The sequence below is a fragment of the Episyrphus balteatus genome, chromosome X, assembly GCF_945859705.1.
Source record: "Episyrphus balteatus chromosome X, idEpiBalt1.1, whole genome shotgun sequence".
NCBI classification, from domain to species: domain Eukaryota; kingdom Metazoa; phylum Arthropoda; class Insecta; order Diptera; family Syrphidae; genus Episyrphus; species Episyrphus balteatus.
In genome coordinates this window covers 5,573,349-5,599,491 of record NC_079138.1, presented here as the reverse complement: position 1 = coordinate 5,599,491, position 26,143 = coordinate 5,573,349, and the positions used below count along the sequence as shown (strand labels likewise).

Here is a 26,143-nt window from a genome sequence, read left to right as displayed (position 1 = left end):
TCAGTTTTGAATAAAGCTAAAAATTACCTTTCATTTGATGTATCACACGATGGATTTGGAAGAAATTTAAAAAAATGGAATTTTTTTGCCAAGGGGTAAGAAAAAAAAATATTTCGATTGCAAATAATTCAGCAACCAGACCTCTTTGAATTTTTTAAATTTCAGTTTTGAATAAAGCTAAAAATTACCTTTCATTTGATGTATCACTCGATGGATTTGGAAGAAATTTAAAAAAATGGAATTTTTTTGCCAAGGGGTTAGAAAAAAAAATATTTCGATTGCAAATAATTCAGCAACCAGACCTCTTGGAATTTTTTGGTTTTCAGTTATGAATAAAGCTAAAGAAGACCTTTCATTTGATGTATCACTCGATGGATTTGGAAGAAATTTAAAAAAATGGAATTTTTTTGCCAAGGGGTAAGAAAAAAAAATATTTCGATTGCAAATAATTCAGCAACCAGACCTCTTTGAATTTTTTAAATTTCAGTTTTGAATAAAGCTAAAAATTACCTTTCATTTGATGTATCACACGATGGATTTGGAAGAAATTTAAAAAAATGGAATTTTTTTGCCAAGGGGTTAGAAAAAAAAATATTTCGATTGCAAATAATTCAGCAACCAGACTTCTTTTAATTTTTTGGTTTTCAGTTATGAACAAATCTAAAAATTACCTTTCATTTGATGTATCACACGATGGATTTGGAAGAAATTTAAAAAAATGGAATTTTTTTGCCAAGAGGTAAGAAAAAAAAATATTTCGATTGCTAATAATTCAGCAACCAGACCTCTTGGAATTTTTTGGTTTTCAGATATGAATAAAGCTAAAAATTACCTTTCATTTGATGTATCACACGATGGATTTGGAAGAAATTTAAAAAAATGGAATTTTTTTGCCAAGGGGTAAGAAAAAAAAATATTTCGATTGCAAATAATTCAGCAACCAGACCTCTTTGAATATTTTGGTTTTCAGTTTTGAATAAAACTAAAAATTACCTTTCGTTTGATGTATAACACGATGGATTTGGAAGATATTTAAAAAAAATGGAATTTTTTTGCCAAGGGGTAAGAAAAAAAAATATTTCGATTGCAAATAATTCAGCAACCAGACCTCTTGGAATTTTTTGGTTTTCAGTTATGAACAAATCTAAAAATTACCTTTCATTTGATGTATCACACGATGGATTTGGAAGAAATTTAAAAAATGGAATTTTTTTGCCAAGAGGTAAGAAAAAAAAATATTTCGATTGCAAATAATTCAGCAACCAGACCTCTTTGAATATTTTGGTTTTCAGTTTTGAATAAAACTAAAAATTACCTTTCGTTTGATGTATAACACGATGGATTTGGAAGATATTTAAAAAAAATGGAATTTTTTTGCCAAGGGGTAAGAAAAAAAAATATTTCGATTGCAAATAATTCAGCAACCAGACCTCTTTGAATATTTTGGTTTTCAGTTTTGAATAAAGCTAAAAATTACCTTTCATTTGATGTATCACACGATGGATTTGGAAGAAATTTAAAAAAATGGAATTTTTTTGCCAGGGGGTTAGAAAATAAAAAATATTTCGATTGCAAATAATTCAGCTACCAGACTTCTTTGAATTTTTTGGTTTTCAGTTATGAATAAAGCTAAAAATTACCTTTCATTTGATGTATCACACGATGGATTTGGAAGAACTTTAAAAAAATGGAATTTTTTTGCCAAGAGGTAAGAAAAAAAAATATTTCGATTGCAAATAATTCAGCAACCAGACCTGTTTGAATATTTTGGTTTTCAGTTTTGAATAAAGCTAAAAATTACCTTTCATTTGATGTATCACACGATGGATTTGGAAGAAATTTAAAAAAATGGAATTTTTTTGCCAAGGGGTTAGAAAAAAAAATATATCGATTGCAAATAATTCAGCAACTAGACCTCTTGGAATTTTTTGGTTTTCAGTTATGAATAAAGCTACAAAAAAAGACCTTTCATTTGATGTATCACTCGATGGATTTGGAAGAAATTTTAAAAAATGGAATTTTTTTGCCAAGGGGTTAGAAAAAAAAATATTTCGATTGCAAATAATTCAGCAACCAGACCTCTTGGAATTTTTTGGTTTTCAGTTATGAATAAAGCTAAAGAAGACCTTTCATTTGATGTATCACTCGATGGATTTGGAATAAATTTTTAAAAATGGAATTTTTTTTTTTTTTGCCAGGGGGTCAGAAAAAAAAATATTTCGATTGCAAATAATTCAGCAACCAGACCTCTTTGAATTTTTTGGTTTTCAGTTATGAATAAAGCTAAAAATTACCTTTCATTTGATGTATCACACGATGGATTTGGAAGAAATTTTAAAAAATGGAATTTTTTTGCCAAGGGGTTAGAAAAAAATATATTTCGATTGCAAATAATTCAGCAACTAGACCTCTTGGAATTTTTTGGTTTTCAGTTATGAATAAAGCTAAAAAAGACCTTTCATTTGATGTATCACTCGATGGATTTGGAAGAAATTTAAAAAAATGGAGTTTTTTTGCCAAGGGGTAAGAAAAAAAATATATTTCTATTGCAAATAATTCAGCAACCAGACCTCTTGGAATTTTTCGGTTTTCAGTTATGAATAAAGCTAAAAAAGACCTTTCATTTGATGTATCACTCCAGGATTTATAAGAAATTTAAAAAAATGGAATTTTTTTTTGCCAAGTAGGGGTTAGAAAAAAAAATATTTCGATTGCAAATAATTCAGCAACCAGACCTCTTTGAATTTTTTGGTTTTCAGTTATGAATAAAGCTAAAAATTACCTTTCATTTGATGTATCACACGATGGATTTGGAAGAAATTTAAAAAAATGGTTTGATGTATCACTCCAGGATTTATAAGAAATTTAAAAAAATGGAATTTTTTTTGCCAAGTAGGGGTTAGAAAAAAAAATATTTCGATTGCAAATAATTCAGCAACCAGACCTCTTGGAATTTTTTGGTTTTCAGTTATGAATAAAGCTAAAAAAGACCTTTCATTTGATGTATCACACGATGGATTTGGAAGAAATTTAAAAAAATGGAATTTTTTTGCCAAGGGGTTAGAAAAAAAAATATATCGATTGCAAATAATTCAGCAACTAGACCTCTTGGAATTTTTTGGTTTTCAGTTATGAATAAAGCTACAAAAAAAGACCTTTCATTTGATGTATCACTCGATGGATTTGGAAGAAATTTTAAAAAATGGAATTTTTTTGCCAAGGGGTTAGAAAAAAAAATATTTCGATTGCAAATAATTCAGCAACCAGACCTATTGGAATTTTTTGGTTTTCAGTTATGAATAAAGCTAAAAAAGACCTTTCATTTGATGTATCACTCGATGGATTTGGAATAAATTTTTAAAAATGGAATTTTTTTTTTTTGCCAAGGGGTCAGAAAAAAAAAATATTTCGATTGCAAATAATTCAGCAACTAGACCTCTTGGAATTTTTTGGTTTTCAGTTATGAATAAAGCTAAAAAAGACCTTTCATTTGATGTATCACTCGATGGATTTGGAATAAATTTTTAAAAATGGAATTTTTTTTTTTTGCCAAGGGGTCAGAAAAAAAAAATATTTCTATTGCAAATAATTCAGCAACCAGACCTCTTGGAATTTTTCGGTTTTCAGTTATGAATAAAGCTAAAAAAGACCTTTCATTTGATGTATCACTCCAGGATTTATAAGAAATTTAAAAAAATGGAATTTTTTTTGCCAAGTAGGGGTCAGAAAAAAAAATATTTCGATTGCAAATAATTCAGCAACCAGACCTCTTTGAATTTTTTGGTTTTCAGTTATGAATAAAGCTAAAAATTACCTTTCATTTGATGTATCACACGATGGATTTGGAAGAAATTTTAAAAAATGGAATTTTTTTGCCAAGGGGTTAGAAAAAAATATATTTCGATTGCAAATAATTCAGCAACTAGACCTCTTGGAATTTTTTGGTTTTCAGTTATGAATAAAGCTAAAAAAGACCTTTCATTTGATGTATCACTCGATGGATTTGGAAGAAATTTAAAAAAATGGAGTTTTTTTGCCAAGGGGTAAGAAAAAAAATATATTTCTATTGCAAATAATTCAGCAACCAGACCTCTTGGAATTTTTCGGTTTTCAGTTATGAATAAAGCTAAAAAAGACCTTTCATTTGATGTATCACTCCAGGATTTATAAGAAATTTAAAAAAATGGAATTTTTTTTTGCCAAGTAGGGGTTAGAAAAAAAAATATTTCGATTGCAAATAATTCAGCAACCAGACCTCTTTGAATTTTTTGGTTTTCAGTTATGAATAAAGCTAAAAATTACCTTTCATTTGATGTATCACACGATGGATTTGGAAGAAATTTTAAAAAATGGAATTTTTTTGCCAAGGGGTTAGAAAAAAATATATTTCGATTGCAAATAATTCAGCAACTAGACCTCTTGGAATTTTTTGGTTTTCAGTTATGAATAAAGCTAAAAAAGACCTTTCATTTGATGTATCACTCGATGGATTTGGAAGAAATTTAAAAAAATGGAGTTTTTTTGCCAAGGGGTAAGAAAAAAAATATATTTCTATTGCAAATAATTCAGCAACCAGACCTCTTGGAATTTTTCGGTTTTCAGTTATGAATAAAGCTAAAAAAGACCTTTCATTTGATGTATCACTCCAGGATTTATAAGAAATTTAAAAAAATGGAATTTTTTTTGCCAAGTAGGGGTTAGAAAAAAAAATATTTCGATTGCAAATAATTCAGCAACCAGACCTCTTGGAATTTTTTGGTTTTCAGTTATGAATAAAGCTAAAAATTACCTTTCATTTGATGTATCACACGATGGATTTGGAAGAAATTTAAAAAAATGGAATTTTTTTGCCAAGGGGTTAGAAAAAAAAATATTTCGATTGCAAATAATTCAGCAACCAGACCTCTTGGAATTTTATGGTTTTCAGTTATGAATAAAGCTAAAAAAGACCTTTCATTTGATGTATCACTCGATGGATTTGGAAGAAATTTTAAAAAATGGAATTTTTTTGCCAAGGGGTTAGAAAAAAATATATTTCGATTGCAAATAATTCAGCAACCAGACCTCTTTGAATTTTTTGGTTTTCAGTTATGAATAAAGCTAAAAATTACCTTTCATTTGATGTATCACACGATGGATTTGGAAGAAATTTAAAAAAATGGAATTTTTTTGCCAAGGGGTTAGAAAAAAAAATATTTCGATTGCAAATAATTCAGCAACCAGACCTCTTGGAATTTTTTGGTTTTCAGTTATGAATAAAGCTAAAAAAGACCTTTCATTTGATGTATCACTCGATGGATTTGGAAGAAATTTTAAAAAATGGAATTTTTTTGCCAAGGGGTTAGAAAAAAATATATTTCGATTGCAAATAATTCAGCAACCAGACCTCTTGGAATTTTTTGGTTTTCAGTTATGAATAAAGCTAAAAAAGACCTTTCATTTGATGTATCACTCGATGGATTTGGAAGAAATTTAAAATAAAATGCACGACTGGGGTCGCACGTACTTGCTCTTGCAGTTCAAAGCACTTTTATGTTAGTCTACTTGTAGATTTTAAAAGCTGGCTCTAAATTAAAAAAAAAAAATTGATATTGAGGAAGAGCCGACATTTAGGGCATGAAAAAAATTTTTTTTTGTTATTCGACTTTTTTGAGAAAAAATAAAAATGCAGTTTTATTTCCAATGCTTTAAATATTACGTATACAAATTTTAATCAAAATCGTTAGAGCCGTTTTCGAGAAATTCGCAATATCGTATTTTTTTGTATGGGAGGTATACGTTCTAAACGAGATATAAAAAAACAAAAAAAAACCAACTTTCAGAATTCTATAAAAATCATCTGTACCAAATTTGAAAAAAATCCTTCCACCCGTTTAGGCTGTGGAAATGTGTACAGATGGACGCACAACCGCACAGACGCACAGACGTACAGACGCACGGACGGAATTGCGAGACCCACTTTTTTGAAATTCTCCATCATCGTAATGTTGGTTTTGATTAAAACCTCAAATTTTTTTTTCGACACGAAACCAATACTTGCCCTATAGAGCAAGTAAAAATGGAGTTCACCGAAAAAAAAAATTGATAATAACAGCTATCAAATTAACATTTTTCAGTGACAAAAGTCGTCCAACAATTAAAATATCAATTTTGATATTTTATCATATCATTTTCACATTTTTTAATTTCAGATGGGATAGTGAAAATTTCACTTTGACAATTAAAATATCATTTTGACATTTTTTTAAGTTTAAGTGGATAGTGAAAATTTCACTTTGACAGTTAAAATATCAATGTTGACTAGATTTTACGTTTTAGTTTATTATAATGAAACCTATTTCTTTCCTTTTCTTTTTTATTATTTTTATTATTAAAAGAATTTTCTTTCTTTTTTCAAAACATTAAAGGGAATATTCTTTACAAAATAATGATCATATTATTTTTTCTATTATAGGTGATATAATTGTTCTGTTATTTTCTTCCAAACTATGTGAAGTAAAATCTTAGTGCCGATCAAATTTTATCAGTAAATCATACATTTTACTTCGAAAAAACACAACGCGCCTTTAAATTAGTACACATTAAGAATTTTGTATTTAATATTTTTCAATAATTTGGAATGAGAAATTGATATGAAAAAATGATAATAAAATATCAAAAAAAATTTCCAAAATGTGACATTTAAATATCATCCTGATAATAAAAATGTTGTTTTAACATTTTAAATATCATTAAACACATTTTATAGAGCATTTTTGGCTGATATTTAAGAAATGTTAATTTGATATTTAAAAAATGTTAAATTGATATTGGTTTTTTTTTTCGGTGTTTTTTTGCCAAGGGGTAAGAAAATAAAATGCACGACTGAGGTCGCACGTACTTGCTCTTGCAGTTCAAAGCACTTTTATGTTAGTCTACTTGTAGATTTTAAAAGCTGGCTCTTAATTAAAAATAAAATGCACGACTGAGGTCGCACGTACTTGCTCTTGCAGTTCAAAGCACTTTTATGTTAGTCTACTTGTAGATTTTAAAAGCTGGCTCTTAATTAAAAAAAAAATTGATATTGGGGAAGAGCCGACATTTAGGGCATGCAAATTTTTTTTTTGTTGTTTGACTTTTTTGAGAAAAAATAAAAATGCAGTTTTATTGCCATTGCTTCAAATATTACGTATACAAAGTGTAATCAAAATCGTTAGAGCCGTTTTCGAGAAATTCGTAATATCGTATTTTTTTGTATGGGAGGTATACGTTCTAAACGAGATATAAAAAAACAAAAAAAAACCAACTTTCAGAATTCCATAAAAATCATCTGTATCAAATTTGAAGAAAATCCGTCCACCCGTTTAGGCTGTGGAAATGTGTACAGATGGACGCACAACCGCACAGACGCACAGACGCACAGACGCACAGACGCACAGACGTACAGACGCACGGACGGAATTGCGAGACCCACTTTTTTGGAATTCTCCATCATCGTAATGTTGGTTTTGATTAAAACCTCAAATTTTTTTTTCGACACGAAACCAATACTTGCCCTATAGAGCAAGTAAAAAAATTGATATTGGGGAAGAGCCGACATTTAGGGCATGCAAATTTTTTTTTTGTTGTTTGACTTTTTTGAGAAAAAATAAAAATGCAGTTTTATTGCCATTGCTTCAAATATTACGTATACAAAGTGTAATCAAAATCGTTAGAGCCGTTTTCGAGAAATTCGTAATATCGTATTTTTTTGTATGGGAGGTATACGTTCTAAACGAGATATAAAAAAACAAAAAAAAACCAACTTTCAGAATTCCATAAAAATCATCTGTATCAAATTTGAAGAAAATCCGTCCACCCGTTTAGGCTGTGGAAATGTGTACAGATGGACGCACAACCGCACAGACGCACAGACGCACAGACGCACAGACGCACAGACGTACAGACGCACGGACGGAATTGCGAGACCCACTTTTTTGGAATTCTCCATCATCGTAATGTTGGTTTTGATTAAAACCTCAAATTTTTTTTTCGACACGAAACCAATACTTGCCCTATAGAGCAAGTAAAAATATATTTCTATTGCAAATAATTCAGCAACCAGACCTCTTGGAATTTTTCGGTTTTCAGTTATGAATAAAGCTCAAAAAGACGTTTCATTTGATATATGTATCACTTAATGGATTTGGAAGAAATTTTAAAAAATGGAATTTTTTGCCAAGGGGCTAGAAAAAAAAAAATATTTCTATTGTAAATAATTCAACAACCAAACCTGCAAAAAACTTTTGGATTTCAGTAGTTATGGATAAATCTTAAGGAGGTATTTCTTTTGATGTCCTTTCAAAATTTTTCATTTCAAGAAAACACCACTTTTTTTTTTTAATTTTATAAATACATATTTTATTGTTGGTATTCTAAAAAGTTGATCAAACTTTGTTGTTGTTTTTCATTTTTATTATATAAAATTAATCATAAGGGAAGACAATATTATATGACAGTACTTTTTTTTATATATTCTATTATAATCACTTAAATTTACATCTTATTCCAGATATCTCTTTAATTTCTAAAACTGTTCTCTGTTAGAAGTTTATATTAATTTGAAGCTTGATATTTGTAAAAAAAAAACAAAAAACAATCTTATATAAACGAGTACCTAACTTATACATATTCATAAAAACGAAAGTTAAAAACCTAAGCGAAAAATGCAAATTCTAATGAATTTTTTTTTTTTTTTTTTTAATTTGAAAGTTATCTGATACAGCTTTTTTTTTTTGAAAACATTTTAACATAAAATAAAAGACACTTCTTGCAAGACACTTTAAATCAATACATAAAATGTTTTTCTTTCAGATTTTTTAAACGTTTCTTTTGTTTGTTTTGATGAATTATTTTTGTATGTTGTTTTTTTTTTTTAGATTTGTGTAGCTTTTGGCAAACTATTTTACAAGGTGTTAAACTGTGTTTTATGATGAAAGTTTTTAATTATAACCAAAAATTATAGATTCTTTTTATATTTCTTTTAAAAATCAAAAAAAGAAAACGAAAAGATAAGAAATATTACTTAATACATAAAAATAGGCTAACCTAACCAATTTAACTTGACACTAACTGAATTTCTGATAGCCCATTCATCATCGACAGCAAATTCTGTTAACTTGGGTTGAATTGTCCGGAGGTAGGTTGAGCCAGTTGAGTTGTATGGTCTTGTATAAAAAAGTATTTCTTCTGATTTTTGGTTTTAAGTAGCAATGCCACCATCAAAAAACATAATGATTGCAGCAAATAATTTCGATTTCCAAAAGCTTTAATATAGAAGACATTCCTAAAAAAAAAACAGGAGTTGCTGTGTATTCGAAAATTTGCAAACTTCCTTGAGCGGGCCAAGTAATGCATAGTCACGGACAAGGTAAAATACTCGGGTCAACCCAACACATCACAGCACACACCATCATAGGAAAACTCATCATAAGAAAAGTAACACTGGTCGACAACGAAAATAGAGCAGGAAGCAAACCCTACCCTAAAGGATTTTTGTGTGCTGAGTCCGAATCCGAAGTCAAATTTTCACTGGCACGTCACGTTTTCGAAATACTTGAATATTAACAGGTCAAAAACGCTTTTTTTTTTGGGTACATTGACGTCAAATTAAGAAATTTTTTTGCAAAACTACTTATGCAATCTCGAAACACCATATTAAAACGTCGTTAAGGTACTTATTTTTTTAAAATTATTTTTTTTCTCGAAGATATTGAAAAAAGAAATTTATGATAAATACCTCAAAATCTTGCTTGTTTTTTTCCAAAGTAATGAATGGTTTTTTGAACCAAATTCCAGTTAGCGTCTTCTGATTTAGACTTAAAAAAAGCAACATATTACGGAAAAATATATATTTTTGACTAAACATCAAAAAGAACTTAATTGATAACTAGTTTTTGGGAGTTTAAAGCGAAAATAGTGACCAGTGTAGCTCAAAAACTAGACGTGATAGAGTAAATCTGTAAACAGTTTTGAATTCAGCACACTGAAGTCAATTAAAATCACCTTACAAAGTTCTTGCTCCCGGCTTTTTTTTGGTTTTTGCCGACCAGTGTAATCAAAAGAGTTAAATTTATTTGATTGTTATTCTTACAGGAAGTGATAATTTGGTTGTGCTTAATGAAATGTTCTCTGTAATTAGTTATTCTGAGATTGGCTCTTCATGATGACTTGTCATATGATTTGCTGTGCAGTGATTAGTTGAATTGCAAGTGTTATTTTTTGTATAAATTGAAACTGAAACACTTTTGTTTTTTTACTTTATTGCCTGACATTGACAGCTCAACTGTTAACTTACTCATTTAAAATATTGTACCTAACTTGAGTTTATACAGATTCCAGGTAGGATATCAAAAAATCACTCCTTAAAAATTAAAATTTTTAACTGAGCACTAACTAATACCGAATGCAAAGGCAACTGTTGACAAGAGTAATCAGTCTCTTTCTAAAAATTCATTAAAAAAAAACACGAGTTTTGGTCTAAATTTATATTTTCAAGGCTATGGCAACTGAGTTAATGAGGACGAAATCCCACTCTGATTTGCATAACACAAAAAAATGGTACTGACACCAACCGGATATTGAAAATTTTCATCAAAACTAATTAAAAAAAAAAAAAATTAAAAATTTTTAAACACCTGGAACGTACTTAATAAAATTTGCAATTTTGTTGAATCTTCATATTTTTTTTTAACCTTTTTTTTAAGTCTATTTTGTTAACTTATTTACGCTTGAGTACACAGTCTTAATTTAAAAAAATTTATACATACTGAAAAAAGATTTGATATAAAAAAAAAAAAAAACTATTGCTGAAAGAATAGATTCGAGTAAGGGTAAGTTTGTTTGCATTGACAATTTAATAAAAAAAAAAAGAAAATCACTGAATCATTTGAAGAAAACGATTCTCTTCTAAAAGAGAACTTAACGATGTTGTCATATCGTTGATGATCATATTTGAACTTGGATGTGTTGAACTGGTAACAATTTGAGTGGTGTTCTCAAGCCAGTTCTGGCAGTTTTGTACATATTCAAGAGTACGCTGGTAAGTTTCTTGCCGCATTCCATTGTTACTGGCCTCAATTGGTGGCTGTTGAGCGAAAGTTGAAGGTTCATGCACTGATGTTGATGCTTTGATAGTGGGCATACTGGCTGGCGTTGTTGCAGCAGGGTTGCCAACAGCAGGATTTACAATGTTGACATCGGAATGTGGTGGCGGAATTGAGGGGGCAATCGCTGGTGACATTTGGGACTGGCTAATGTCACCGCATTGTATTTCCTTGGGCTGTGGCAAGGCCAATGGTAACGATGGCGGTGGCACCGGGTAGTGATGTCCATATATTCGATTATGGTGCGATATGGCGGCTGCCGCAGCTGGGTGCTTGTGTTGTGATTCGTGGAAGTAGCTGCATTTAGTAGCCTTTGTGTCTGATGATAGGCTCTTCATCGAAGAATCGCAACAGTTATTTGGATTTATGCCAGATGGCATGTCCGTAAGGCGACTGTTGATATGAGCGGAACAGCAGCGGGAAGCACTATTATCTGTGTTGTGGAAGTAGCCAGGGACATGGTTACAAGGGAGATGTTGCATCGGTGGTGGTGGTGGGTATTGCCCTTGTTGTTGTTGGCTACAATGTGAAACGTTTGCTCGAGCGAACTGTTGATGGCTGCAAATGTGTTGATGGCTACCTGGCTGGCATACGTGTTGTGGTTCTTGGTGCTGTTGGTAGTGGGTGCAATACGCCTGCGATCCACAGTCCAAAGCTGCTGGATTGTTGTACATACGAAGCATGGCGGGCGGTTCTTGTTGTTGCATTTGAGGTCTTGTGAGGGCACTTGTGGGGGCAGCTTCGTGTGAATGGGGTCTTGAATGTGAAGCAAGGAAATTTGATGAACTGCGTGGATGCAGTGTGGATGAACGTTGCGGCAGTATGGGTTCTGTGGATTGTGGTGTGGTTGCTGAATTTGGAGGCCAGTTTACAACATTGCTAGGTTGTGGATCTTGCGGCTGAGTTAACATAGATGGAGTGCTCGTTCGATGTCTTTGCTCTGGATTGGGTGAAAAGACTGGATCGCCAGGTTTGTCAGCCACTTGATTCAAATACTGCAGCATTTCATCGGGTATGACGAGCTTATTTTCAACCATTTCATCTTCTTCGACTTCGTCCAGGTTAACCTCTTCATTGGGATGGTGATCTCTCGATGAGCCAGACTGCTGCTTGGATTTGGCACTATTTTTCTGCGTTATAGATTTCATAATGAGCGAATGCGATGGCGAGATTATCATTCGGTCGGTGCTCTTGTTTATTGTTGGTTCAGATTGTCTTCGGCGGTCCATTGAGTTTTGTGCCGAATCGATGTTGTTGAAATTTTGCGTGGGAAGATTTGGTATAGAAAAACGACCATGATGATCGTTGGGGCTTGGAAAATTACAAAAACTATTGCTGCTTTGCAAGCGTTGCAAGTGCGATGAAATCAAATGGGACGATGGTTGCGGTGGGAGGCTATGACCATTTGTTTGCGCTACTGACGTTTGACTAGAACGACGGGAACATCCCGGCGATATTGGATCATAGAATGACCCGGTATTATAGGATGGACGCATAGTTGATATAGATGACAGCTGAGATATTTGGCTGCTACGTCGACTAGCATCGATGGAACGCATGCTGCAGTAGTATGTGCTCGCATTCGAATTGCTACTATCTCGACGTAATGGATTCGGTAAGTACTGGGAGTTCTGCAGTCGAGTTTGCAATTCAGTCATGTTGGGATTTTGAGGCGGTGGGAGTTTCGGAATAATAGTACTGGTTGGTGTTCCAGGTTCCATTTTTAAGTCCGTAATTCTCTGGTTCAGTTCTCCAATACCAATACTGCAACGATTAAATTCTGGTATGTTGGATAGGGTTGGGTTCATTCCTTTCGACTGAAGTCGGCTTCGGAAACGATGACGTGGACTGACCGTCGATATACCTCCACCTCCGCTACCGCCACCAGCTCCACCGCCAATACCAACCATGGCCCGTAGAACAAGTGGCAATTCGGCTACCTCAAAGTCCTCCTCTTCATATGGCCAATTATGGTGATCTTCCATCTCCATTATATCACCACTGACAGGTGTGTTGGATGTCATACATTCATATTCGTCGGCATTGCCCTTGAGCACATGGTGGGATACACTCATGGGGCTGTTGATGGGCGGATGTCCTGGTGAATTTGTTTCTGATTCGGACTTGATGCTCGGACTAGAGAGGCTTGCTGTTTTTCCTGAATGCATGTCATCACTATGCGGACTTGAATCAATTTGATGGTGGCTCGTGCCAATTCTTGATCCATCATCATTGCCACCTTCACTCGAGGAACCTTTGTGTTTTTTGTTAGCATAGAATTCAGCACCATGCACTGTTTTGACATGCTTTCTCAAAGAACTCGGATCCGTGTATCTTTTTGTACAGCCTGGGGCTTTGCAAATATATGGTTTCTAAAAGTTGATTCAAAATGCAAAATTAAATATCGTGTTAGTAAAGACATGGCTCAATTTTAAACGAACTTACCTCATTGCTGTGCGTTCGATTTTGATGTTTGGCACGATCTGAAGCATTGCTGAAGGCTTTACTGCACCCAGGATACTCACAGGTATATGGTTTCTCTCCAGTATGTGACCGAAGATGAGTTTTGAGATTTTCCAAACGTGAATATGCTTTGCAGCATCCTTCAAACTTTAAAATAATGTTTAAGTATAATTGATATACAAAAATTGACTGCTCTTCTCTTACCGTGCATTTATGTGGTTTCTCGCCTGTATGCCGACGCATATGCACTACAAGCATGTACTGAGCCTTGAATGGTTTCTCATCTCGAGAACAATCTTCCCAACGGCATACGAAGGACTTTTTGTTAACCTGAATGTGGTCATTGTTTATGTGCTTGACGAGCTCTTCGCGAGTGGAAAATTCAATGCCACAATCACGCCAATGGCAATTGGTCTCAATAAAATCTCCTGGCTCATCCTTAATGTCTGTTGTGTCAACAATCGGAGCATCGTTTTCGTTGTGATGTGAGGTGAGGATTGATTCACGCTTGCAACGATATCGCCTTGATGCTGCTGAAGCTGCCAACGCATTTGAGGCGCTATCAGCTTCGACTTGTACAACTCCCCCGGATGTTGATGATGGCTGTTCCAGATTCTTTGAACACATATCCTCAAAGTGCTGTTCGAAGTAAAGTAATTAAAAAAAAAAAAGTTATGGTTTTTTTATTTTTACTTACAATGGACTTTGAAAGTGTATTTCCGGTTCCCTGCAAGGAATGATGGGCAAGAGAAAACATTCCAGTGCTGCCGGATGTATGGTGCGAAGGGATCGGGTGAAGGAGTCCGGCTCCAGCTCGAAGAAGATGTGCTTGTAACTGTTGTAAGTGTGGTGCCATACTGGTGTGTATTCCCAAACTAGGACTTATACCTCCTGCTGACAAATGACCATACGATCCACTGGTGCTACTGTTTCTTGATCCATTTACAATGGTCGCCAGCGAATTGGGTGAGAATCGTATCATCGAATTAATATCGAACGAATCCGAATATGGCGAAGATGATAGAGCTCTCTTTCGACTGATACTTGCCCGGATACTCCCTGGTCGAGGGCTATTGTGTCTAGAGCCATCTATGCTAAAATGAAAGTCTGAACTAGCCAGCGAACTGGTTGGATGAATATCACCTAAAGGACCACGTGACCCCAAGTAATCTGAGTTCAAACCGAGCCCTGTTAAATGGAATGATGGCGCAAAATTAGGAAGATAATTATCTAAAGAGAAAATAATAGGTATAGTATATTGTAGGTGTATAGATGATTTTTTGAGTCCTAGTCAAAAGGAAATGTAAAAAACTTACCATGGAACGATGGTGTTGGACTTGCTCTTTGCAGAGAATACAGGTGATCCATATAACCTGGGATCCTGTAAGCTGGATGGAAGTCATGTGGCTGTGGTGGTTGGGAAAGTCCAGTTTGTCCAGCACCTGCCGACGTTGACTGTGGAGGTGGTGGAGGAGGTAAAGCTGTGGTAGCTGCTGCTACAGCTGCTGCACGTCTAGAGGCCAAATATTGTAATTCGGAATAACTGCAATATATATTTATTTAAACAAAAAAAAAGGGTTAATTGTATACAAAATTAAATTGTTTTCAAAATAAAAAAAAAAAATTTATTAAGTTTAGAATTTTCGAAAGGATTTCTTTTTTTGAAGAAACTTAAACAAATTAAATTTTATTTTTGTTGGTTGGGAAAAAACCCCCTTTTTTATCGGTTTTGTCAAAATATTACCTAGAACTAACTTTCAACTAAAAAACTCATATCTATGATTGGTAAGCATTGAGGGCAGATGAAATTTTGAGGGAACGAATATTTAGGTTGAAATAATCAAGACAATTTACTTTAAAATAATAGTAGGTAATAGGTTTAAAAAAATGGCAAAGATTTCTTAGATTACGAGGACAGTGTTATCAAAGATAGAATCATTCAAGTTTATTCCAATTGATGGTGTTCTCGATAAGGAGGTAAGGTTCAAGAATTGTTCCAAGGAACATTCTGGTTCTTAGATACATATATATGAATATCTTGATAAGGCGACGCAGTCATGAGATTTATACTCAAGGTCACACAAGGGTTTATAAACCTAACACAAATGCTAGTTGTAGTCTGATCCAAATTCTAGTGCCTTCTATTTTAATTTTAAATTTTTAAGTTGTCAGAGTTTAAGAAAAAATTTTATTAACATATGTAAATGTGTTGTTATTTATACTGATTTTTTTTTTTAAGAGTACTTATGGAAAATAAAATAAAATAAAAAACAGGGGAAAAGAACACACTAAAACAAGTCCAACATAAGGATGATGAAACAATCAAAACAACGACGATGTTGTCACCAAAAATATATACGACAATTTACTGTAACATGTGCCTTTCTAAAGAATACATTTAACATCATCTTCATCAACATCCCATCTCTGTTCCCAATTCCAACGATCGACCGTAGCGACACGGTAAGGCCAACGATTCATCGTGAACAGCTCAATTCTTCGAAAGCATTTTCATTTTTTTTTTTTCACTTTTTTTAGTTAAGGATAACTGATGGCTCCATAAAAAAAAAGTAGAATCAAAATTGTTCATTAAAATAAATGACAAAGTGTTGTAGCTCGCAATGCTGGAGCTACCTGTAGTCTACAGGATTGGATTTCTGAAATTCTCTTTTCTTTGGAAGAGAAAATTGAACTATCTAAGAATCAGTTCACCTTTATTTTGACGTCTTAGTATTTTTTTTTTTTATAAATAAAAAATTATTTTTTTTTGTATTTTTTTTTATTTAATATAATTTTATTTTATTTTATTTTATATTTATTTTGTTTTATATATATTTTATTTTATTTTATTTTATTTTATTTTATTTTATTTTATTTTATTTTATTTTATTTTATATTATTTTATATTATTTTTTATTATTTTATATTATTTTATTTTATTTATTTAATTTTGTTTTATTTTATTTTATTTTATTTTATTTTATTTTATTTTATTTTATTTTATTTTATTTTATTTTATTTTATTTTATTTTATTTTATTTTATTTTATTTTATTTTATTTTATTTTATTTTATTTTATTTTATTTCATTTCATTTCATTTCATTTCATTTCATTTCATTTCATTTCATTACATTTTATTTTATTTTATTTTATATATATTTTATTTTATTTTATTTTATTTTGTTTCTTTTTATTTTTATTTATTTTATTTTATTTTATTTATTTAATTTTGTTTTATTTTATTTTATTTTATTTTATTTTATTTTATTTTATTTTAATTTATTTTATTTTATTTTATTTTATTTTATTTTATATTTATTTTGTTTTATATATATTTTATTTTATTTTATTTTATTTTATTTTATTTTATTTTATTTTATTTTATTTTATATTATTTTATATTATTTTTTATTATTTTATATTATTTTATTTTATTTATTTAATTTTGTTTTATTTTATTTTATTTTATTTTATTTTATTTTATTTTATTTTATTTTATTTTATTTTATTTTATTTTATTTTATTTTATTTTATTTTATTTTATTTTATTTTATTTTATTTTATTTTATTTTATTTTATTTTATTTTATTTTATTTTATTTTATTTTATTTCATTTCATTTCATTTCATTTCATTTCATTACATTTTATTTTATTTTATTTTATATATATTTTATTTTATTTTATTTTGTTTCTTTTTATTTTTATTTATTTTATTTTATTTTATTTATTTTATATTATTTTTTTTTATTTTATTTTATTTTATTTTATTTTATTTTATTTTATTTTATTTTATTTTATTTTATTTTATTTTATTTTATTTTATTTTATTTTATTTTAATTTATTTCATTTTATTTTATTTTATTTTATTTTATTTTATTTTATTTTATATTTATTTTATATATATTTTATTTTATTTGATATTATTTTATGGAAATAACAAGTCTGTACGCCCTCAATAGTCTACTTTATTCTTGATTGGTTCGGTTCTTTTTTTTTATTTTTTGTTTTACTGGTATTGAAGAAAAAACATAAAGAGGATTATTTTGCTTACAGTCTCAAAAGCGACCGAATTGTTTATTGCAACTGTCGGCATGTAATTTTAGTACATCTCTATGCATACCTACTTTGGCTTTAGTTTCAGCTTCATTAATCTTTACAAAAAAAAAAAAAAAAAAAAAATCGACGACGCGACGGGAACAAGAAGGTCTAAGCCCAGAAAGCATGTCAGGCTGGTGCTGGGAGACTGGGACTAAAATCGGGGGACTGACTACACACATGCCTTTGGTTGGGATAACAATAGAATACACCCAAAGCATGCAAATCAGTATGATATGTGAAAAAAGAACAACAACCCCTTCTGCTGTGATCTTAGAATACAGTATACGAAGTAAAGTTAAAGTTACACTTAGAGAAAAGTATGAGAGCATCTCTCTAAGAAAAATTTTAGGTGAAATCAGGGGAGAAAAATAAAACAGGTAGCAAATTTATTTTCATAAAACCAATTGAAAAAAAAAGAAGTTAATGTATCAAATTTTTATTAAGTATAAAAATATACAAATTAATTAAGTAATGATCAGAAAAAAAAAAAAAAACAATTTTTCTACTTAATTAACCAATTTTTTTTTTTTTTTATTTCGACTTTCTGAAGCTTGATTTGAACACAAAAGCCAATAAAACCACAAATTGTGGTTTGGGTACATTAAATCAGAAAAAAAAAATAAATGCCTTTATCGTTGACAAAATTGCTTTAAATTTTACAGTCTCCTCGAAAAGAAAGTTTACGCTAGTCCTTGGACTGGATCAAAGATGTCAAATGACTCGACTCCACTATTTTTCAATTTGAAGTGTTTTCAAATACGTGAATGTGGAAAAAAAACATTGATAACACCTCGGACATGTTTACTGTAAACATCAAAATCTGTGGAGAAATTCAAAATTAATTAAGTCCTTACTGACAACGATTAAAATCACCTCATAGGTAAGTTTTCGAATTTGAATGACTTAAAAACATCAAATATTCATTATTGTTTTCTTCAACGGGGGGCGTGCCTTCTCCGATTGGAGGATCAAAATAATTTAAATGCCAAAACAAACACACAAAATTATGTCTATAACTCAAAGCAAAAGCGCTTTCCTTTAGGATATAGGTAATAACATAACACAAAGTTATACTTAAGTCCAGTGTACATTTTTCTTGTAGCTGTGACTGTATACAAAACAGTACGTAAAGCCTTTGCTTTTTTTTTTGTTGTATCCCTTGATTATCTTTCGATGGCAAACATGCAAGCAAAATATATTTATATTATACATGCGTAGGTATAATATCCCTTAGATACAAATTAAAAAAAAAAAAAAATGAGAAGAAAAAAAAAAAAAAAAAAACTTCAATCTATTCCATTCTCTCTCAGAAAACTTACATATATGTAGCTTATGAAAGTATATTGGTATGAAATATTGCCGCATCGCCGCTGCAAACAAAGAATTCTTCGAACTTAAAACTGCACTGAGGTCCTTGTCCATAATTATAGCGACCTATAGTGGCATCGCGGTATGTGTGTATGTAGATAAGAATTAAGTTTCTTTTTGAAGATGTCTAATGAAGCTATAATAAATCAAAAGGTTCGGTCTCCGTTCAGATTTTTGTGCCGAAGCGAAAACGACAGACGCGACGACAAAAAACTGACCGACACACAAGATAAAACGGTTTTTTTTTTTTTTTTCTTGGTCGTTTTTTTTTTTTTTTTTGTTGATGGTGGGTTTTATTACATTTATTGTTGTTGTTATATTTATACACATAATTAATATGCTTGCTTTTTTTTTTTTGTTGCTATTGTAACTTTAGAAGTGTTTAAATGCTTGTATGTTTACGAGTTTGTGTTCAGTTTTTGGCTTAAGAATTTTCATATAGGATGTCATTATTTACGACAAGCTAATCATATAATTAAGCTACAGGTGCAGGGTGTTCCTAAAATCAAGTATAATTTGGTAAGTTTTTTTTTTTTTTTTTTAAGGAACACTTTTGATACGATTAGATAGTTGTCACTTTACCTTTCAGTTTTTTAAAAGGAGCTTTCTTAGAATTTATAACACCCATTAAAAAAAATTATAAAACCTATGATTTTTAGTCCAGTCAATTAGTCAGAAAAAAAAACGACTCAAAAATGCAAATGAAATGAGAAAGCTTTAAGCGTTTTCCGATATTTTGAAAAAAAAAGGATTAACTTAGTTTTTTGACAATATATCGGCTATTGGACAAGATACGATAATTTTAATTGATTGCTTTTTTGAAGCTTTTTTCATGCAAAAGTTGTCACTTTTTTTTCAAAATGGCGGAAAACGCTCATAGAAAATATTGGTTGAAAACTTCAAGCACACTTCAAATCAAAAATAAAGCTTCCTCGGTTCATTTGCATTTTCAAATGTTTATAATGACTGGACTCTTTTAAGAACTTTTGAAAAATAAGTTTCTCAGTTTTTCATACATTCGGACGCAGATATTTTCGACTCAAAGCCTCGTAACAAGTCTTAGTTTGCACACGGAGAAAAATAGGGCCCACCTTAAATCCTACCCTTTTAACAATACGATTTCCGCTTACAATAAGTGGAATTCGCTGAATTTTCATCATGAAAAAAAAACGACAAAAAAATGAAAATTTTAAATCGTCAAAATTCAGGTTTACTTGCAGTTTATCTTACTTATTTTCAACAGTGAGATAGTCTCATGGTAATGCACTCGCATATTGACCCTCAGTGCAGTGGCTAATAGTTCTTTTTTTTAATTTAAATGTTTCTACATAAAAATAAGACAATTTTCCGCTTAAATTAAGTAGATAAATATCTGAAGGAAATAAGCCTTATTCCTGAGACCAAACTTTAACCTGAATGGAGAAGTTCATAATATTAAGTGTTCACAATTGGTGAACTATTAAAATGTTAATTTTTGTCTGCATTCTATGTAAACTATTAAACATTAGGAATTAAAGAAGCAAACAACATATGAACTTTTTTTTGTCTGCATTCTATGTAAAAATATGAAAATTATGAAAAAAAAAGTTGAAGTATATTTTCTTTTTTTTTTTATTCGACAGAAAAAAAAAAATTTCTATATTTATTCTTGCCGATACCGATACCAATTTCATATTTTATGAACTGCTCAGCACAGTGTTCATGTTCAAGAACACAGTTTACGAGTATAATAGAACGGCAACAGACTATATAAACGAACAACAAAACGTGCTTTTGTGTCTCATGAAATTCGATCTGATGCTCAATCGATTTAACGCAGAATAAAACAAAACAAAACAAAAAAAAAATAAATAAAAGCAGAGGAAGAAAATTAAGCGGGTCGAGATAGTTCAAGTGGTTTGGGGAGATGCATTCGATCTCGATGCTTTTGTTGTTGTTGTTGTTTTTGTTGTTGGCCTCTTAATTATTCAACTGTCCAGTTTTCATTAGTTTTGATTACTTTATGAAATGAATATCATTTTTTTATCTTTTTAGTCTTTTGTTACTCATATTTTGAAGTATGCATAATAATTGTTATGTTAGAGATTTTGTTTTGAAATATTTTTTAAAGCGACAGGATGACACATAAATAACGAGATGAAGTTGAATACGAGCACATCCGGTTGGTGGAGTGGTAGTACAACGACATCTTTTTTTTTTTCATTTTTGAGTGTCTACAACAATGTGCCTCTAGATCGTGCGTTTTGATCGTCTTTAAGTCTTTTTTTTTTTTTAAATATTTTACTTAATTTTTAAGGATAAGTACAAGAGAATTTAGTAGGAATACGCTTTTACAAAAATCTATTTCATTTTACAGGGTTTTAATAGTTTTCAAATGTTGCTGTTACAAATTAGATTGTACTATAAGTAAGTTGAAAACAATAGATACTAAAACCAATTTTTCCGTAATTTTCAAAAAAAAAAAAAAAGTAACGCTACGAATTTTCGATTTTTATTGTCTGAAAATATTTGGCGTTTTTCTTTTTTGGCTCTGGGGAGTATTCTGGCAAACTTGTAATTGACTTTTTTGTTCATTATTGTTTTCTTCATAAGAATAAATTAAAAAAACACTATGTTTATTATACATTTATCAAAGAAAATCGACCCCAAAGTCAAAAATTATCATGGATAAGAAAAAAAAATCTGAGCAATAATAAAAGGTATTCACATTTTATTAAATGCAGTTACAAAGAAAAACATTTCTTCTACAAATCAAGACATTAATGAAGTTTCTATATCATAAGTATTAACGGAGAAATTAACATTAACATGATTAAAGGCATACCAAAGTAAGCGTTTTCTTAAATCATCGCTAAAGGGTATCAACTTTGCAGGTAGAGAGTTACTGTAGAACAATTTTTATCTGAGAATATACCCAAGACTCATCCCCCGAAATGCCCATAACTCATTTTGTGACACCCTGTTTAGGTACACGGTTAAAAATTCTGGAGTATTTTTTAATATTTTTTGGGTTACATATAAATCTACACCAGAAATGTATTAAAATTTAATACATGACAAATATTAAAATTTTTTAGTTAATAGAAAATGTATTAAAATTTAATATAGCTGTATTAAAATATAATACAATTTATATTAGAATTTAATACCTACAAAATATATTAAATTTCAAGTAATCTTTTTATATTAATTTCTAATAAGAATTTTATTAAAAGTCAATACAAAAATATTTCAATTCAATACCAAATGTACTTAAAGTTAATAATATATGTATTTTTTTTTATTTATTTGATATTATTTTATCTGTTTCACAAATTGTGGCATGTAAAATCTTACTGCCGATCAAAATTCATCTGCAATGTATGCATTTTGCTTCGAAAAAACACAAAGCGCCTTCAAATTAGTACAAATTTACAGTTTTTGATTTAATTTTTTTTTAGAAAAAGTGCCTCAAACAATGGATTTTTTCTTTTTTTAAATGGCTGCTGGCGTCCACAGTACACATAAAAAGGTAATATATTCCGAAATGACATTGGTCGAAAAATTGTCAAAACATGGAAAAAATCAATTTGAAAAATTATTAACCATTTTCCGCTAAGAAAATTTGCTTATTTTTAATTTATAATTTTTTCAGATGACATTTTATAAATTAAAACAAAAACAAAAATTCCTGTTAACCCTTTCGGACCCAGCGTTACTCTCATGTAACATTTTTTTAAAAATTCGTAAAAAATATAAAATTAAACAATTTTTTAGGTAACGATGGCTTAATTGAAAGATAATAATGCCTAGTTACTGGATTATCACAAAAAGTTAGTCAAATATCATACCTTTCAGTGGCGGATCTAGGGGGGGGGTCGTGGGGGTCATGACCCCCCCCAAAACCTGAGGTGAAAAACAGAAAACTATGAGGCAAAAGGTGGAAACAAGCTTTTAAACCATATGAAGGGTTTCTTTATTGTTATTGACTATGCTTAAGGAAATGATTCATGGGTAGGGTATATTAGCAAGAAGTCGTTTTTAGTTGTAAATATAATGAGGACATGCAAAAAATTTTTGGTTTCTTACACATTTTTTTAATGAGAACGTTTAAAAGCCGAAAATCATATCATATAATTTGCCATGATATAATAACTTTTACATGATTACATGTATCCCGATTCACAACCGATCTATCATAACTAATCGCAAGAACTTAATTTCATATATTGATTTATAAAGAAATACACTTTTCTTTTTAACAAACCTGTGTGGAGGAAATTTATTTCATCCTACACACATTTTTTTTTAATTTGTATTTTTTTTCTTTTTAAAGCTTTTGCTTTCAAAGATCACATTTCTAAAATGCAAATTAAACATATAAATATACTATTTTTACTCGGTACTTTTTTATAGAAAAAACATTTATATTTTGATGTTTCCGCAAAAAAATAATGATGCTGAAAACATCGCTCTTGGAAACATCGATAAATCGAAACTTCAAAGTTTTTTAAGTAAACCGCACCAGGCGAGTTCTATCCAAAACACGATTGTGGAAGAAAAACATTTCTGATTTCTTTGGCCCCGATTACAAAGGTGTTAAGTCAGAAAAGGTAATTTTGAGAAAAATGAAATTGAAGTTTCAATTTTTGTTTGTAAATCTGAATATTGTTATTATGAAAAAGTAATGATGCAGAAACATCATCTATAAGATCCTTTTTAGTATACATTTTTTTGACTTAACACTTTAGAGCCATTTAGTCTTCAAAAATAAACTTGGTCCAAAGGTGTTGAGTCAAGAAAAATCTTTTTTACATTGATAACAAAGTTTAATTTATAAAAGAAAGTTGAAATTTTCAATGTGAATAGTTACCAAATGTGAGAATTCTTTTTGAAATAATATAATACTGTAGAAAAATGGTTTTTCGTTTTCTGTCTCCCTCTTGACTTAACGCCTTAGGATCAATTTTGTTATTTAAAAATTAAATTAAAATTTCTGACTTAAACCCTTTGTACCGAATCATTTTTAACGGAAGGAGATCCGCTAGAGCTATGGCGATAAGACCAAACGAAAGAGAAAAAAAACTGACTGAAGTCCAATAAAATCCGAACATTGATTTTTTTGACATAATCCCTTTGTTCCCGGCAGCAAAGAATTATTTTCGTACTTTTAGTACAGTACAACAGAATTTTGTAAAAATATAGGTAAGTTTCTCCAAACCAGTCCCTGCGATTTTTATAAAAACATGCAACTGCAATCGCAATGTAAAATGAAGTATGGTCAACGTTGATTCCATTTTGAATAAAAAAAAATTTTAAATGATGGTCTTCAACGCAAAATCATTCCGAAAAACAGTTAAATCAAAGCGGTTTCCGTTTATTTTAACTAGTTTGAAGTTTCACACAGTGTAGAACGGTTATTAACTTCTAACTTTGTTTAAAATGACAACCTCAATAATTTCAACATATTTTTTTTAACAAAGGCTTTGATTGTATTAATTAAAAATTTAATATAGAAAAATTTATTTTTTGGATTAAGGGCCAATTTTTCAATAGTCAGTTAAACAGTCAGTTAGTACTTATTCCTAAGGATAGAGAAAAAATCAATTTTTCAACAAGCAGATATAGCTTATTCCTAAGAATAAAACTATCTGCTTCTTTCAGAGACGAATTAAAATTATTCTAAGGAATAATCTCAACAAAATTATTGTGTCAGTTGTCAAAGCTGCTTTGAAATAATTTTGAAAAAAATACAGTGGAACACAAGAAAACAAAAACAATCATGAATAAAAATGACGTTTAATTTTAAATATTTTTGAATTTGACAATTTTTTTTTTTGTTATTCTGTAGAATAAATTATTCTTGATTGAAAAATTCAATGTTTTTATCTGATTGTTTAAGAGCCTAATAACATTATTCGTCGAACAGTTAACTGACTGTTTATTAGGAGATTGAAAAATTGGCTCTAAGAAAAATATATGTATTTTTTAAATATCAATTTACGAAAACGGGATATTTTTTTCAAATCTCAGTTTTAATTTGGTTAAATATTTAGCCGAGGATAAGTTTTTGATATTTGTATCTATGTCTGTTGAATAAAGAATTTATCTTGGGCTTTATTTAGCTGTGAGAATTGGGGCACATCTTGTATTTATTTGCGAAACAATAACAAAACAAAATCATGCTTTTGTTGTAAAGCTAATAAAAACAATGATCTGATCTGGATCACGATGAAAATAAAACACAGCTAAAGTGAAATATATTGAAAAATATGGATTTTTCCTAATACACACTCATGATGTTGCATTACTTTCCCAATTTTCTTTCTTTATTTTCAGTTTTTGATTATTCATTAAAAAAATACATTAATCCTTTTGCAAACAATTTATCCTCTGAAGAAAAAAAATTTGACCGGGTCCCAGAGCAGGGTAAATGTTTGACAGCTGAAATTTTTTGTTTTTTATTGTCAAAAAAACCTCGGCTAAATATTTAACCCAATTCACACACGGCGTTAAGTAGTGTGTAATTACAATTACAACAAATAGCATGCCAACTATATTTTGAATTGTATTTTTTTAATTTTGTATGTATGTTTCTAAAAACACTTCTTAATGAAATAAATCAAGTTGGCTACTTAGGTATGCATAGTATTGACCTTAATTTAAGCTCCGAAACAAAAACCTCTCGAAAATACATTTGATCTTAGGATAGAACTTTTTATGTTAGCTAAAATTAAGCATAATATATGTATTTTGAGCACTTCACCATTTTTTTTTTTTTTTGATTATCCAGGAAGTAAGTTCTTTTAGTCCTGTGACCCCCTCCAAACCAAATTTCTAGATCCGCGCCTGATACCTTTAATTTTTGTATCGAGAAAGGGACTGAAATTCAATTTTTTTTTTTTGCAAAAAAAATTTTTTTTATATATGGTCATAATTTTGAAAAAAAGATATAAAAAATGTTAATGCAGAAAGTGTTTCGTTTTTTTGCTTAGAAGAAGTAGCATACATTATAGTTTCATAAAAAGTTATTTTCCCAGTTCTCCGACTTTTTTTGGTGGTCATAGGCAGTGCATGTTACTTACATGCAACATGAGAAAAACACATTA

At 30.1% G+C, this 26,143-nt stretch overlaps 1 protein-coding gene across 4 annotated transcripts in view; it reads right to left on the bottom strand.

Moving 5' to 3' along the window:
* Window positions 1–10,817: 10,817 nt before the first annotated feature.
* Window positions 10,818–26,143, bottom strand: part of LOC129920680 (transcriptional activator cubitus interruptus) — a 47,562-nt gene continuing 32,236 nt past the window's right edge. The window contains exons 1-6 of one of the 4 annotated variants that reach the window (XM_056002153.1): window positions 19,007–19,692; window positions 14,903–15,129; window positions 14,284–14,816; window positions 13,791–14,225; window positions 13,569–13,733; window positions 10,818–13,495 (exon numbers count right to left, since the gene is read on the bottom strand). In XM_056002153.1, the coding sequence (XP_055858128.1) occupies window positions 10,895–13,495; window positions 13,569–13,733; window positions 13,791–14,225; window positions 14,284–14,816; window positions 14,903–14,954 (3,786 nt within the window). In that variant the 5' untranslated portion in view covers window positions 14,955–15,129; window positions 19,007–19,692 and the 3' untranslated portion in view covers window positions 10,818–10,894. Of the gene's footprint in view, window positions 13,496–13,568; window positions 13,734–13,790; window positions 14,226–14,283; window positions 14,817–14,902; window positions 15,130–15,875; window positions 16,119–19,006; window positions 19,693–26,143 lie in introns of those variants that run through there. The other 3 variants (XM_056002151.1, XM_056002152.1, XM_056002150.1) reach the window with 3 other exon arrangements.